Source organism: Pipistrellus kuhlii, unplaced genomic scaffold (genome assembly GCF_014108245.1).
Source record: "Pipistrellus kuhlii isolate mPipKuh1 unplaced genomic scaffold, mPipKuh1.p scaffold_m20_p_10, whole genome shotgun sequence".
Taxonomy (NCBI): Eukaryota; Metazoa; Chordata; class Mammalia; order Chiroptera; family Vespertilionidae; genus Pipistrellus; species Pipistrellus kuhlii.
In genome coordinates this window covers 8160213-8176334 of record NW_023425405.1, presented here as the reverse complement: position 1 = coordinate 8176334, position 16122 = coordinate 8160213, and the positions used below count along the sequence as shown (strand labels likewise).

Here is a 16122-nt window from a genome sequence, read left to right as displayed (position 1 = left end):
CTTGGATATTTTGGAATGCTTTGAGGAGGATAGGTGTTAGTCCTTTAAATGTATGGCAAAACTCCCCTGTGATGTTGTCTGGACCATAGCATTTGTTTGGTGGGAGTTTGTTTGTTTGCTTGTTTGTTTGTTTCATTACTGCTTCAATTTCATCAGTTGTTATTGGCCTGTTCAGGTTTTCTGATACTTCCTGACTCTGTCTTGGAAGATAGTATGTTTGTAGGAATTTGTCCATTTTATCTACATTGTCCAGCTTGTAGGCATTCAGTTGTTCATAGCATTTTCTTACAATCCTTTATATGTCTGTGGTGTCAGTTGTTACCTCACCTCTTTCATTCCTGATTTATTTATTCGGGTTCTCTCCTTTTGTTTCTTGATGGGTCGGCCAAAAGGTTTATCAATCTTTTCTATCCTTTCAGAGAACCAGCTCTTGGCTTCATTGATCTTTTGTATATTTTTTTAAATGTTCTATGTCATTTATTTCTGCTCTGACCTTGGCTTTTTTTGTTCTCTTTCTAATTAATTAAGGTCTAGGGTTATATAGTTATTAGAGATTTTTCTTGATTTTTGTTTTTGTGTGTGTGTGTGTGTGTGTGTGTGTGTGTGTATTTGTTTGTTTGTTTGTTTTTGAGGTATGCCTGTATTACTGTGAACTTCCCTCTCAAGATTGCTTTCACTCTGTCCCAGGGATTTTGAGTTGTTGTGTGTTCATTTTCATTTGTTTCCAAAAAATTTTTTTATTTCTTTCTTGATATCATTGGTATCCATCCATTATTTAATAAGGATGATATTTAGTCTTCATGTGTTTAAATGTTTTTCAGTGTTTTTACTGTAGCTGATTTCTAATATCATTCCATTATGATCCAAGAAGATGCTTGATATTATTTCAGTCTTCTTGAACTTGTAGAGGCTTGTTTTGTGTCCTAACATGTGATCTGTCTTTGAGAATGGCCCATGTGCACTTGAGAAGAATGTACTAATACCAGTATACTCTGTGACTTTTGAGTGAAATGTTCTATAAATGACAATTAAGCCTATCTGATCCAGTGTGTCCTTTAGAGTCACTGTTTCTTTGTTGATTTCTGTCTGGAAGGTCTATCCAATGACATCAGTGGGGTATAAAAGTCCCCTACTATGACTTTATTGCTATCAAGCTATCCCTTAAAGTCCTCCTGAAGTTCTTTTTTTTATACATTTCAGTGCTCTGATATTTGGTGCATATATCTTCACCAGGGTTATATACCTGGTCAGATCAATCCCTTTAATATTATGTAATGACCTTTATTGTCTCATGTGATGGCCTTCATTTTGAAATCTCTTTTGTCAGATATGAGTATTGCTACCCCAGTTTTTAGTTTAGTTTTGTTTTTTTGTTTCCATTTGCATGGAAATTTTTTCCATCCCTTCACTTTCATCCTGTGTGAGTCTTGTTCTAAAGTGGGTTTCTTGATGACAGCATATATTTGGGTCATGTTTCCATATCCATTCAGCTACCCTATGTCTTTTGATTTAATCCATTTATATTTAAGGTTACTATTGATACGTAGGTACTTATTTATCGCCATTTTCATTCTTTGTGTCTTTGTTTCTCTCTCTATTTCTTCTTTTCATTACAGTAGTTCCTTTAGCATTTCCTGGAGTGCTGGTTTGGTGGTGATAAACTCCTTTAGCCTTTTTTTTTTTTTTTTTTTGGGGGGGGGGTGTCTGGAAAGCTCTTTATTTCACCTTTATATCTACATATATGTAGATATAAAGGTGAAATAAAGCTCTTTAAATCTGTTTTGAATAATAGCATTGCTGAATATAGTAGTCTTGATTTCAGATCCTTGCTTTTCATTACCTTGAATATTTCATGCCATTCCCTTCTGTCTAGTAGAGTTTCTGATGAAAAATCAGTTTACAGCTATATAGGAGCTCTTTTGTATGTAACAAATTGTTTTTCTCTTTCTGCCTTTAAGATACTCTCTTTGTCTTTAATTTTTGGCATTTTAATTATGAAGTGCCTGTCAATGGGCCTATTTGGGTTCTTCCTGGGATTCTCTGTGCTTCCTAAATTTGTGTGACTTTTTCTTTTACCAGGTTAGGGAAGTTTTCTATCATTATTTCTTCAAATACACTCTATCCCTTGCTCACGTTTTTTACTTTCTGGTACTCCCACAACACAAATATCTTTAAGTTTCATGTTGTCCCACAGCTCCTTTAAGCTGTCCTCTTGTTTTTATAATTTTTTTTTTTCTTTTAGGTTCTCTGATTGAGTGATTTTTTTCCACCCTATCTTCTAATTCACTGATAAGATCTTTGGCTTTCCCTAATCTGCTGCGTATTCCTCCAACATGTTCTGTATTAATGTTATGTCATTCTTTATTTCTGACTTGGTTCCCCGCCCCCTCTCCAGTTACTATATCTTTTCTCATGCTATTGAGTATTTTTGTAATCATTATTCTGAACTCTATATCTGATAAATTCCTTAACTCCATTTCATTTAGCTCTTTTTCTGGAAAATTCTCTTGTTCTTTCATTTAGGGGTTGTTTCTTTGTCTCCCCATTTTTGCTGCCTGTTTGGGTTTGTGTCTATGTATTAAATAGATCTGCTATGACTTCCAGTCTCTGGTACAGAATAATGTCAGATGCTGCTTGTGACTGGTCCTGAGAACTGTTTGTGGCTATTGGCAATCCACAGCTTGTGGCTCACTCTGCTGGAGCTGGGTGCCTTTAGAAAGGACCAAGATATGCACCAAGATTTGGCTTTCCAAACCCCAGGTCCCGAAGGAGACAAGGCAAAGGCTCAAAGCCTCCAGAGATCTGCCTCTGCCTGCAGTCTATTATTCTCAGTCTTAATGAGCCGCAGGCTATAGACCACAGCAAGGAGTAGACTCCACAGGGTGGGGTGAGAGGTTTTCCAACGGGATGAGGCAATTGCTTCTGCCCTAGGCAAAAGCTGCCCGGATTGCAAAGGTCTACCTGACGCAGAGGTCCTCCGCAGCATGAGAGAATGACTCAGCACAGGAAACCAGGGCAGCTGCCTTCCCAGCTTTAATCCCAGAGCCCCCAACCCTAGATTCTCTTCACACAGCTCTAGTCCACTCTGCCCTCCCTCTGCTGGAGCCCAAGGTGAGTGGCTGCACACAAAATTTTGTGTGTTGGTCTTTTAAGAGGGTGCCTGCATTTGCAGTTCTCTCTCCTTTGCCTACAGCAAGCAACCTGGCTACTTTTTACAACCAGATGTTATGTGAGCACCTTTCTTAGTTATGCTCCTCTGTGCTGGAGCCCAGTTTGGGATTTACACACCAGAGTTCTCACTGTTCCCACTGCTGCCATATCCCTCCAGAATTTCAACTGCAGTCTGCGGGAGCCTGGCCATCCCTCTCACACCTCAGTACTTTTTACCAGTCTCTATGCAGTTTCCAGTTTCCATCCTTGGTTCTCTTCAGCTAGCCTTCAGTTGATTATTCAGGATGGTTTTTCTATATTTTAGTTGTAATTCCAGTTTGGTCCTGCGAGAGCGCCAGTGTAGTTTCCATGCCATTTGGGAACTTCTATTCTGCTATTTCTAATAGGTATCCTCGAAGACATAACCCCCTAAGAGAGCTTATCTGATACACAGTTTGGTGGACAGCCTTCCAGTGGTGATACCAGGATCGCATCTCCTTCCATCTGGTGGCAATCCCATCTTCTAGGGTTCCTTGGAGTCCCTTGCTGGGCCCTTTGCATTCAGCCAGTCATTTTGTGTCCTTTCCTCTTCCTAGCACCTGCTTCAGAGTCCAGTTCACATGCTCCTCTGGCCTTTCCTCTTATCAAAACAGACTGTTTTCAGGTCCTCCTGGATTCTTCACAGTTGATATGACTGCCCATGGAAAGCGGAAATTGACTTGGAGCTTGAAGGAAGGGAAGAGCGTGAACCTTTGAGTGGAGACTGTCTGTCCAGTAATGACTCCTCTGTTTTGCGTGCAGAGATAAGATATCCTTCCAGGGAGGATTTTCCCAGGCTTTTATGGTAATTGTAGATATTGGATTACAAATCAGGATGTTTGTTCTACCTGACAGAGGCCTGAGGGGTCAGTCAGTCAGCTTCTCAGAATAAGGGAAACCAGAAGCAGCATTATCTGTCCACCTTCATGAGTATCTCCAAAATCCCAGACAGCTGGGAAGTCACTCAACACAGCTACGAGGGTTTGCTCCAACAGTGGGTCCCATTTTCTTCTTCCCTTTTCTCTTCCCATAAATATTGCAGTTCCTCCAAGTTCCTCAGGGTTTCTTCTGTTCTTGCTCAGTCCCCATGGACTTATCCCTCTGAGCTCCAGCACTGGGACAGCAGCTTGAAAGGATCTTGGGACATACAGGGAGGAACTCTCTGATGTCTATTTTATACTGACAATCCATCTCAATTCTTATCCGCAACTTTTCAGTCCTCAGCAGCCACACTTGGCTGCTATATTGGAGAGTGATTTCTAGAATCTCTTAGATATTTTGTGTTTGGGTGTCCAGATTATTTCATATATTCTTAGATTATGATCCTGAGAAAGCTTTACTACTTGTTGAATAAGAATAGGTAATAAAATAACAGTAGCTGGCATTTCTTATTTTCCTTTGTGCTAAACACTATATCAAGTGTTTTATATGCATTATTCTGATGTCATTCTTGTGTCTGTGAGATAGTTACTATTTGTACCCCTATTTTATAAAAGAGGGAAACGAAGGCTGAGAGAGATTAATTAACTTGGCTAATGCAGTTTAGCTAGTAAAATAGAACAATGAAATGCAGTGCTTAAGAGCAAGGATCCTGTCTTCAAATTCCTATTTAACTCTTTACAAAATATGATATGCAGCAGATTATTTAGTAAGGAAAAATTACATGTAGTGATGTAGTAAGGATTCAATGAATAAACTAAAGTAAAGCTTTAGTCCCAAATCTGTCACAAATTAAGCTGAGTAGATGTTGGCTTTGTTGGTATGTATATTATTCTATTATTGCTACTATTATTACAAGAATTATAAAGTAGCAGAACCAAAAATTAAACTTACGTCTATCTAATTTTAGAGCCTTCTCCCTTCATGAGAATTATACAATTTGCTTTCAAGCACCACATCCTGCTAATTCCAAAAATAAACTACTTTGTATGAGTTTTTAATGCACATCTAATGTGCTTCTACTTTTTGAAAACTTAAGATATTTCAAAAGGTCAAGGAAATAATGAATATTATTCATGTTTCCAAACCCAGCCAAAGTACATCAGTTTGAACTGTTAGGAAAAAAAAGTTATACATAAATCCAAGAAATTATAATTATAATTATAATTAACATGTTCAAATAATTTTGACAATTTAGGCAATTGAGTCTTTTTTAAATCCATCCATTAAATGTTTACCTGGAGATAAAACCTTTAAAAAAATTTTTATTTTGAAAATTTTCAAATCAGGATTTTATAATAAACCAACGTATACCAATTATGCAGCTTCAACAATTAATAACATAATTTCATTTCACCACCATCTCCACCATTATCTCCATTGTATTATTTTATTCTTTTATTTTTTTTTCTTTAAGCAATAAATATTTATTATTTATTGTCAGAAATTCAGTACCAGCTAGCTAAGCTAGATTATTCTAGTTTGGGGTCTATCATGAGACTGCAGTAATAGGAAGGCTTGATGGGGAATGGAGGATTTGTATACGAAGTGATTGGGTCATGTGACTAGCAAGTTGGTCCTAGATAATAGTGGCAGGCCTTAGTTCTTTAGTCCATTGTATTATTTTAAAACAAATTTCAGACATCAAATTATTTTATTTCTAAATATTACATTGTATCCCTCTAAAAGATAATAATTTTCTGTGGAAAAATCTCATGCCTATACTGAAAATACTTTTGTCCAAAACTTCCCATTTCTCTCCATTATCCCTCTTCTAAGAAATATCCAGATTATACTGCTGATACCAGCATTTCATTTGGACATGAACAGTTGTTCTCAAGCTTTTTGTTCTCAAGACTCCTTTACACATTCAAACCTACAGAGGATCTCATAGAACTTTTATTCATGGGAGTTATATCTATTGATGTTTGTACTATGTTAGAAATAACTTCTGAGAATTTAAATAGTTGTTCAATTTTTTTTAAATATCGCAGTTTAGTTAAAATGTGGAAATGTAAACCTATAAGAAATTAACATAAATAATGTATTTGCAATGAATAGCTTTATTTTCTAAAACAAAAATACACTAGTGAGAAGAGTGGCAATGTTTCACAGTTTTCCGAATAGAATTCATCTGAATTTTCACAATTTTTTCTGCATTTAATCTTGTTGCAATATATTGTTTTGGTTGAAGAATATGAATTAATTCAGGAAAGAGTTATCAATATGGGCTAAAAATATAAGTGAAAGTTTGAAGAAAATAAGATATTTAAATAGTCAAAATAGCTCCCTTTTGATTATTTATGAATTATAAATTTATATAAAAATTTAATGTTTTACAATTGCAATTATAATTTTACATTGTAAAAACCCAGTAGTAGGAAAAAAACAAATTAATTAATTTAATAAAAACCCAGTAGACACTACCTTTGGCAAGTTGACATCACCAACATAGAAAACTGACATCATGTTCTCCTGACATGATGCCGGACACTAGATGAGAACATCATTTCTGTTGTACTTCTGTCAACACAATTACTGCATTATTCTGATGTCATTCTTGTGTCTCTGCATCTAATCACTAGAAAACTCACATCAAAGAACATGGTATAAAACAATTGGCACAGACTCTTAAAAATATCACTGTCATAAAACACAAAAGGAAAAAAAAATGTCTGTGGAACCAGATTCTGGATTAAAGGTAACTAAAAAAGATATGACAATTAAATGCAACTCATGCTCTTGAGGTGGACCCCAGATTTGGGAAGAAATAGCATAAAGACAAATAGCAAAATTTAAATATGTATTTTGTAATAGATAATTCTTGTTGAATTTCATGAATTGGATCATTGTACTATATATATATATGGCTAATATGCAAAGTATCCCCTTGGGAGTTAGACCAGGAGTTCGATTGCTTGCTGTGAAGTGTACTGATAATCGGGGAGGGGGGGGGGGAGGTACTGAACTAAGGAAGGCCTTAGCTGGCAGCCAGCAACCAGGAAAGTAAGGTCCCCACCAACAGCCAAAAGGCCTCCATCAGCCCTGATCACATGCACAAATTTCGTGCACCAAGCCTCTAGTGATTTCCTAAGAGACTGTCCTTGTTCTTAAGAATACTAACGGAAGTATTTCAACATAAAGAAGTATAATGTATGCAACTATTATATGGTTCATGAAAAAAATAATTATCTGGCTTTTTTTTTTTTTTTTTTTTTTGCCTCGTTGCTACAGAGTGAGCAAGATGGGTCACCAGCAACTCTACTGGAGCCATCCGAGGAAATTCGGCCAGGGCTCTCGCTCTTGCCGAGTCTGCTCCAACCTCCACGGCCTGATCCGGAAGTACGGCCTCAACATGTGCCGCCAGTGTTCCCGCCAGTACGCGAAGGACATCGGCTTCATTAAGTTGGACTAAGGGAACTTCCGTGAATGGGTCATTGAAGACATCTACCTACAACAATGCTATCTCTTTGTACATAAAATAATTTTAAACAAAAAACAAACAAAAAAACACTCTTCAAAAAAAAAATAATTATCTAGATAGATAGGTGATAGCTTCAGAATAATAAAGCAAATGTGGCCAAATGAAAACAATTGATAAATCTGATTGAAGAGTATACTGAAGTTTTTTTGACCTATCTTCTAAGTCTTCTGTAGAAAATTATTTCAAAATAAGTAGTTAAATAAAAATAATAATTTGGAATTTCAGAAATTCAGCTAATATTTCTCCCAACTATACTAAATTATTGGAGGCTTATAAAAATAAACACATTAGTACCTTTATCAGTTTTCTCATTTTAGAAATATAAAGCAAGGAAGTAGAAAACATAGCTCACAATGGATTAGAATAATTATGTTAGCACTGAATTATTTTTATAATGATACAAAGTTCTGTTTATAATCAAAATATACTTATCTAGGACACAATCTAAAAGTAACTCACAGGTTTATGAAAATAAAGTAATAAAGATTTTTTTAATTATCAATTTAAATCAATAAGCATGTAGTGAAATATATCACATGCTATTTGTGCTTTAAACCCTGGAAAAAAATCAAAAATAGAAACATAAAACCTATTCTCAAGAGTTTATATTTTATCCAGCTAAAAATTTTGTGTGCATAAATTAAAAACTAAAAAAAGTGGCATATGACTTAGTGCCCATATGTTAATTATCAGTTAGCCTTTTCCAATAGAAATCTGCAAGTTATACATGTAATTTTTAATTTTCTAGTAGCTGCATTTTAAAAAGAAGAAACATGTGAAGTTAATTTTAGTAATATATTTTATTTAATCCAATATGTACAAAACATTATCTCAACATATAATCAACATTAAAAATTATATTTTACATAATTTATACTATATTCTCCGATATTGATGTGTAGTTTACCTTTATGAAAAATTTCAACTCAGATCAGCTACATTTCAAGTGGGCAAGAAACACATAGAACCAGTGACTACCATTTTGCACAGAACAAAGTATAGCAAATAGATAATGATGGGAGAATTTTTTTCATAATAATAGCACAATAGCAGTGTATGGTTTAGAAACTGCAACATATGAACCTTTTGTAAATTTAATGCAAGTTTCCCTTGGTTTCACCATTCTGGGGATACCAAAAGTTTTTATCGATAGCAATTACTCAAATTTGGTGAGTTTGTTTTTCTCCTTTGCACTTCATGGGACAATTGCCAGCCACAAAATTCCCCTTCACCTCGGTATATTTTCAAAGTCTCCAGGGCTGTCTTGTCTGAGTTTACCACCAACCAATCCCCTTACCAACTTCAGTTGAGAAGCCATCTCAACTTTCCATCACTGTCCAAAGCTGTATCTCCCAGGTCATCCCAAACCTTCAGCATAAGGATCTTAAATGGCCCAACATTCCAGCAACAACTCATTGTGCCCACACAGCAATGTGTCCTGCTCCGATGTCTAGAAAATGCCCCTCTCTTAAACTTTGTCTTCTCTCACAAAACCAGCTCCTTCAGCTTCACCAAAAGCACCTCTCAGGTTTAATAGAGATAGGGAAGGAAAATGTTACCTCCACAGCAATTGTCTCCAGTTCCCAGGCTTCCATGCGCAAACTTTCTCAGGCTTGCTGTAGCCCAAAACAAAAGTCCTTATGACAACCCATAAAAATCAGGTTCTTCTTGGGCCCGTTCTACTAGTTTTCAAAAGATGCCTAAGTCCTGTATTGTGCTAAGTGAAATGAGCTAGATAGAAGAAGCCAAATACCAAGTGATCTTCCTTATATGTAGAATCTACAAGAACAAAAGAGACAAAATTGAAACAGACTTAGAGATACAGGGAACAAATTGACTGAGGCAAGAGGGGAGGGATGTTGGGGGGCTGGGAGAAATAAGGTGATAGGATTAAGGAAGTGCTAATTGGTACTTGACAAAATAGGCATGGGATGGAATTTGTGAAGCATAGGGAATGTAGTTAACAATCCTATCTAATAAAAGATTAATATGCAAATTAACCATCACTCCAAGACACAAGATGGCCTCCCTCATGTGGTCAAAGATGTTGCCACCATGTGGACACAAGATGGCCTGCAAGGGAGGGAAGTTGTGCGAAGTTAGGGATGACCAGGCCTGCAGAGGAGGACAGTTGGGGGGCCCAGGCCTGCAGGGGAGGGCAGTTGGGAGCCAGCAGTCCTGGATTATGAGAGGGATGTCCGACCACCCAGGTAGGCCCAATCCCAGTGGGTGGTCAGACATCTCTCAAGGGGTCCAATATTGGAGAGGGTGCAGGCTGAGTTGAGAGAGGACCCCTCCCCCATACACAAATTTCATGCACCAGGTCTCTAGTATTGTTATAACTATCTATGGTGCCAAGTGGGCACTTGGAGGAAACATTTTGTAACCTATATGAATGCCTGTCCACTGTGCTGTACACCTGAAACTAATACAAAATAGCATTGAATGCAAAAAGAAAGAAAAAAAGAAAAGTTTTAAGTCCCAGCATTAGCCCCAGTTCAGTAGAAAGCTAATATCCCTGCCATATAAGAATTTACATGCAAGTTAAGGCAATTCAAACACCAAGACACATAGAAATATAGAAATATACATCTATGAAGAAAATATTTTTCTGAAACTTTTATATAAATGGGAAATGTGCACAATAATTCATATATATTAAGTGGATTATAGGATAGTAAGTGTTGGTTGAGCCTCTTCTGATTCAACTTTTCTAATTTTCCAGATGAATAAAGTGGCTTTTAGAGTATGACCCAGCAAAATTGAGATAAATGTGATGTCTATTTTTTAATATTCTGAAGGTCTTCCTACTTCTGGTTAGTGGGCTTTGCATTATACCAGCTGCCTAGGAAAGTTTGCTATTTTAAAGATTTGTATGGAGAATTATGGAAAAAATTGTGTGTATGTGTGTTGGGGAGGTGCTCTTTCTGTGAGTTATTTGATAAAGAAATAAAGAAAAAGAAATCCAAAAATTTGAAATAAGAAGCCTAAATTGAAGTCCCTGTTCCAAATCAACTGCATTCAACATTTTATATGAGGAAAGAGTAAAGAAATAAAATGGAGTCACTATAGTCAAGCTGCCAGGTTATTAAAATAGGTACAATGAGACATAAGAAAAGAATTCTATTCTTGGTTTTACCAGCCTGGGAACTTAAACTTTTTAATTTTTTAGTTTTGTATCAATATATGCTATCTAATAAAGAGAGAATATGCTAATTGATTATCATGCTTTTACAAAGATGGTGACCTACAGCCAATAAGTAGGGAATATGCTAACTGACTGCCACACCCTCAAAGATGGCAGTACCCACAGCCATAAGATGTTGGTGCCCAGTCCTCTCAGCCCCACTGAGGTGCCTGCTTCCAGAGTCCCCCAATCCCCCCAGCCCCCAGGGCCAGCCCAAGGTGCAAGCAAACCTCCAATGGCAGCTGTCTACCTGCCCAAGGCCACCCAAGACTCAGGTAACCAGGACCAGCGGAGGCTTGTGCTGCTGGCAGTGTCAGCAGCAGAGGTGTGATGGGAGCATCACCTTCCCCTAATCGCCAGGTCACCTCCCACCCCTGAGGGGTCCCAGACTGTGAGAGGGGCCAGGCTGGGCTGAAGGGACCCCCCCCCACACACACACACACACCAGTGCATGAATTCATGCACCGGGCCACTAGTATTATATATATATAACCTGAAGAACTTATAGAAGAATAGTCACATGTTCAGACCACCTGACATCCATTATCCAGACCACTGGATACTTGGAAGAATACAACCTCAGACCAATTTAGAGCCTAAAAATGCAGGACTAATTTTTCTAAAAAAAAAAAAAAAAAAAAAAATGAACTTTTTACCACAAGGACTTTAAGTTTTTCTTTCGTCTTTGGAATATTCTGGGCATTGCCTAGTTGTGTTTTTTATCTGTAAATCCTAATACACTTGAATAAACCTTTGCCATTTATTTTTAACCAAAGCCCCCTGACTCTGTGTTTGGTGGACATAGACATGGCACAAAGCAAAGTGACTCCATTCTTGCTTGTATTTCTTTTGTCTTATTCCAGACATGGTTGAGGGCTAACAATAAAATTATTGGTTATTTTCTATTTACACTCCTACATGGAGTATAAAATATGGATTCTTGGGGCATTTTAAAAAGAATTTATAATTTCTTCCTTAAAATATTTGTTTTTTTGTTCAATCATTCAATCATTACAACAAATGCTTGTCTAGCATCTAAAATGTAATAAGCACTAATCTAGTTTCCAGGGATACAGAGTACAAAAGACATTTCCTTATCTCTTATAAAGACAAGAAGTGACATAAAAACCAAGAAGACAAAGACATAAGCCTGCCCAGTGTTGAGTACAGGAGGGTCAAGGTTGCATTCCCAGTCAAGGGCACACAGCTAGATTGCAGGTTCAATCCCACTAATGTTTCTCTCTCTCTTCTTCCACTCTCTCTAAAAGTAAATGGGGAAAAAAATATCCTCTGGTGAGGTTGAACAACAATAACAAAAAGGCAAGGCTATAAAGGACTAAAAGACAAAAAGAGAAACAATTTCAATATTGCCTACGGTAAAGGTGCACATAGAGGAGATTCCTAACCCAGAGAAAACTACCTAAAGCCAAGACATTAATTATGAGTTGGAATTAGGTAGAAAAAGGGTGGTGAAGGTAGTGGAGAGATGAAGAACATCAAGGTGAAGAGTCAGAATGGAAAGCTCATTAGAAGACTCAGAGGTAAAAGAGGACATGTTCGAGTTCAGAGTTTCAGGGAGAAGGTACCAGGAGTTGAGGCAGGGGAGATATACTGTACATGAGCCACATCAAGAAAGGCCTTAAAGAAAGTCAGCAACCTGGACTTCATTGTGCGGAGAATGGAAGATATTGAAGGAGTTTTGAGTAGCTTGTGAAAAGATCTGATTTGCATATCAGAAAGATCCTGACTGCAGAGATTAATATGAATTAGAGGAAGAAATAAAAGCATTTTTAGTTCTTTTTAATCCCCTTTTCCCAAGGGAGAATATTTAAATTCACGATGCCTGCAACTGGACTTTTTAATTTTTTTCCAAAATCTACCTATTCCTCACTCTCTCTTTTTATTGCCATTTATTTTTCTCTTCCACTATCTAACCACTATCTCTCTTCCCTTACCTTACATTCCTTTATCTCAGTGGTGGGCAAACTGTGGCTCTTTGGCCCCTTGAGTGTGACTCTCCCACAAAATACCACGTGCGGGCGCTCTCGTACAGTGTGATTGAAACCTCATGGCCCATGCGCAGAAGTCGGTTTTTGGCTCTCAAAAGAAATTTCAGTAGTTGTACTGTTGATATTTGGTTCTGTTGACTAATGAGTTTGCCAACCACTGCTTTACCTTAAGCCTTTACATTCAATATATCGCCAAATCCTGGTGATTCTCTTTCTACTCTATTTTCCACAGCCATCTCCTCCTTCAAATTCTCAATGCCACATTTCTAATCCCTTTCACACACTACAATAGTTTTATAACGAGGCACAGAATCTGCACTATATAATCCATTTAAGGATAATTTATAAATAAAACCTACTTACTAATAAATTTTCTTAAAGCACAAATTTGATCATGTAAATTCCTTGCTCAAACCATTAATGGTTCTCCATTGTCTGCTGAATAATCAGACCCCAATGTATTTCAGTGTCATTGCTCAACACTTCTCTACTGGTCCATGACTAACTTCCCTCCTAAGCAGGATTTCAACACGGTCATTATGTGTTTACCCTACTCTTTCCAACCTCCAAAGGTTTGTCCATATTGCTCACTCAACCCAAAACCTCCCTGACTCATTCTGCTACCTAGCTTTTCAGAACTGTCTGGTTTTAATATTACCTTTTCTACAAAGACTTCCCTAGTGTCCTACAGGGAACTTCCATGGTAGGTTGTGTGTGTGTGTGTGTGTGTGTGTTTAAAGATCTCACTTAGGGCATTGATTCCCAAAAGCCAATCCACAAACATACTATTGATAACAAACTTTTCTGCTGTCCTTGATTAAATGAGATAAATAAGAACCATGTGGCAACTTTTTGTAAAGATGAATTTATTTTGCCCCAATTGGTATAGCTCAGTGGTGGAGCATTGACCTATGAATCAGGAGGTCATGGTTTGATTCCTGGTCAGAGCACATGCCCAGGGTTGCAGACTGGATCCCCACTAGGGCCCTGAAGGAAGCAGCCAATCAATGATTCTCAGCATTGGTGTTTCTATCTCTCTCTCCCTCTCCCTTCCTCTCTGAAATCAATAAAAATATACTTTTTAAAAAAGACAAATTTATTTTGTTTAAACAGTTGACCATTATTCTGATATGTCCATCCTAACTTTTAATATTAAAATACTTTGTTTCTTCAATGACTTAGGTTTTTTAAAATTCTTTTTGATAAAAATAAAAGCTGGTAACCTTGTTTATCATCTATATTTTTAAAAATATATTTTCAATGATTTCAGAGAGGAAGAAGGAGGGAGAGAGGGAGAGAGCCGGGGGGAGAGAGAGAGAGAGAGAGAGAGAGAGAGAGAGAGAGAGAGAGAGAGAGAGAGAGAGAGAGAGAAACATCAATGATGATAGAGAATCATTGATTAGCTGCCTCCTGCATGCCTGGGGATCGAATCTGCAACCTGGGCATGTGTCCTTGACCGGAATCAAACTCATGACCCTTCATTACAGAGGCCCATGCTCTATCCACTGAGCCAAACTGGCTAGGGCTGTCATCTACATTTTTTAAGGAAAATTTCATTGACCTATGAAATCTAAAAGTCTTCATATCATATTTGACCTTATATGATCAAATGTTTTGTGGTGTTCTTTTCTTCTTCAAATCCCTTCCCCTAATGGACCTGGGCCAGTGATTATTACTCCATGAGATTCTTTGCAAAGGTACTATATAAAATACAAAGTAGAAAGATGTTTGTATCTCATAATCTCTTGAACTGGATGGTTAACCGCGGTGGACATGGCAATGAGTCACCCAGATCCTCCTCCCAGAACTGGTTCCCCTAGCTTAGGGGTGTCGAACTCAATCAGAGAAGGGGCCAAAATCTAAAACCCAGCCTAAATCGCGGGCCGAATGGTTTACTGAACAGTCATAAACTGTCATTGTGATGGAAACGCAGCGGAGTGCAGTGATGACAGCGCGGTGCGGGCCACATTGCAAGGCCTGGCGGGACGAATTTGGCCCGCAGGCCTTGTGTTTGACACATGTGCGCTTAGCTGCTGGGAAGGCTCTTAACAGATAGCTTTCAGCTGCCAGCCCTTCAAGGATTGCTCTAACTAGAGGAAGCCACCTCGTCTAAAGTAATGCCCCTTTATTGATTGTTCATATCCAATGATGCATTGATGCCTTCTTGGGAATCTCTGAAGGGCCATTTTGGCTCCAGAGGTTTTCCCGAAATGAGCCCAAACTGCTGTTGGTTCTATATCACAATTCATCCATTTTCTCCTTCTGCCTACTCCTGCTTCCTTCCCCCTCTTCAATGGGTGTAGGTCCCACGGACACTCCTATAACCTAAACACTAAAATTCTATCTCGGGGTTCTTTTCCTATAAAAACTAACCTGTTCCTTAATGCTTTGAAATCCCAAACTACGTTAGCAATCTTTGAATCCTCCCAAAAGCCTTACTGTGTATCTTCAAATATCAGATATTTAAAGCCATAAGGAAAGCTAATTAAGGTAAACACTTTAAAATAAACCCATAATTCTCCTTTGAAGGGGAAAAAAGGATAAAACAGACATAGGTAATAAACTAATCTTGTGTTTCTTTTACTGTTACTATATCACAGAAATTGTACTTCAGTATTGATAAATTCTTGTACTGAGTGTGTAAACTGACCTAAGAAACAGAATTTGAAAGGTTAAAATTATATAATATCCACCAAGAAAGTTTCATGGGTCTCTAAACAAGAATGCACTTTAGCACACAAAAAGGAAATCATTAAAAGAATGAGGAAGCTCATAAAGACTTCGCACAGGAGAGAAACAAGGGCAACAGGAACTAATGGACAATCTCAGCTATGAATCTCCTCAGAATGAATCAGTTCCTGTTTTGCTTCTAGAGTAACTCCTCTTGAAGCTCAGATTTCAGGGAGGAATTGTTTGATGGTCTGGCTTAGCTCACATGCCTACCTGTTCACTGATGGCAGGACACCTAGACTTACCATCCTACTAAGACTGCCTATGTAAGAAAAAATGTAGCTCCTCAACTGACAACTGCAGTGCTATTACTGAAATCAGGGTGGTAAACTCTGATTAATTCACCTCTCTTACATGAGTCTATCACATGACGTAAACAAAAGCCATCCTGAGAAACCAAGAGTCTCGGGATGAATCAAAGAACCATTGCTCAATAAATGCACTATAGTCTCATATATGCAAGTGTGTAAATAAGTGGAACTATATTAATAGATGAGTATTATCTTAAACAAACCAGAAAATGGGAAATGTTGATGCTTAAATTACAATTAAACCTACAAAAATAAAATGAGGGCCTATTTCTT

The 16122-nt window shown here is 37.6% G+C and overlaps 1 protein-coding gene across 1 annotated transcript; it reads left to right on the top strand.

Moving 5' to 3' along the window:
- Positions 1–7324: 7324 nt before the first annotated feature.
- On the top strand, positions 7325–7613 carry LOC118712252 (40S ribosomal protein S29-like). Its single transcript, XM_036425817.2, has one exon. The coding sequence runs from the start codon at positions 7373–7375 to the stop codon at positions 7541–7543; it is 171 nt and encodes a 56-aa protein (XP_036281710.1). The 5' UTR covers positions 7325–7372; the 3' UTR covers positions 7544–7613.
- Positions 7614–16122: the final 8509 nt, after the last annotated feature.

What these genes read in the sequence shown, in the direction of transcription:
- LOC118712252 (XM_036425817.2), top strand. Translation starts at nt 7,373, where the DNA reads ATGGGTCACCAGCAACTCTACTGGAGCCATCCGAGGAAATTCGGCCAG.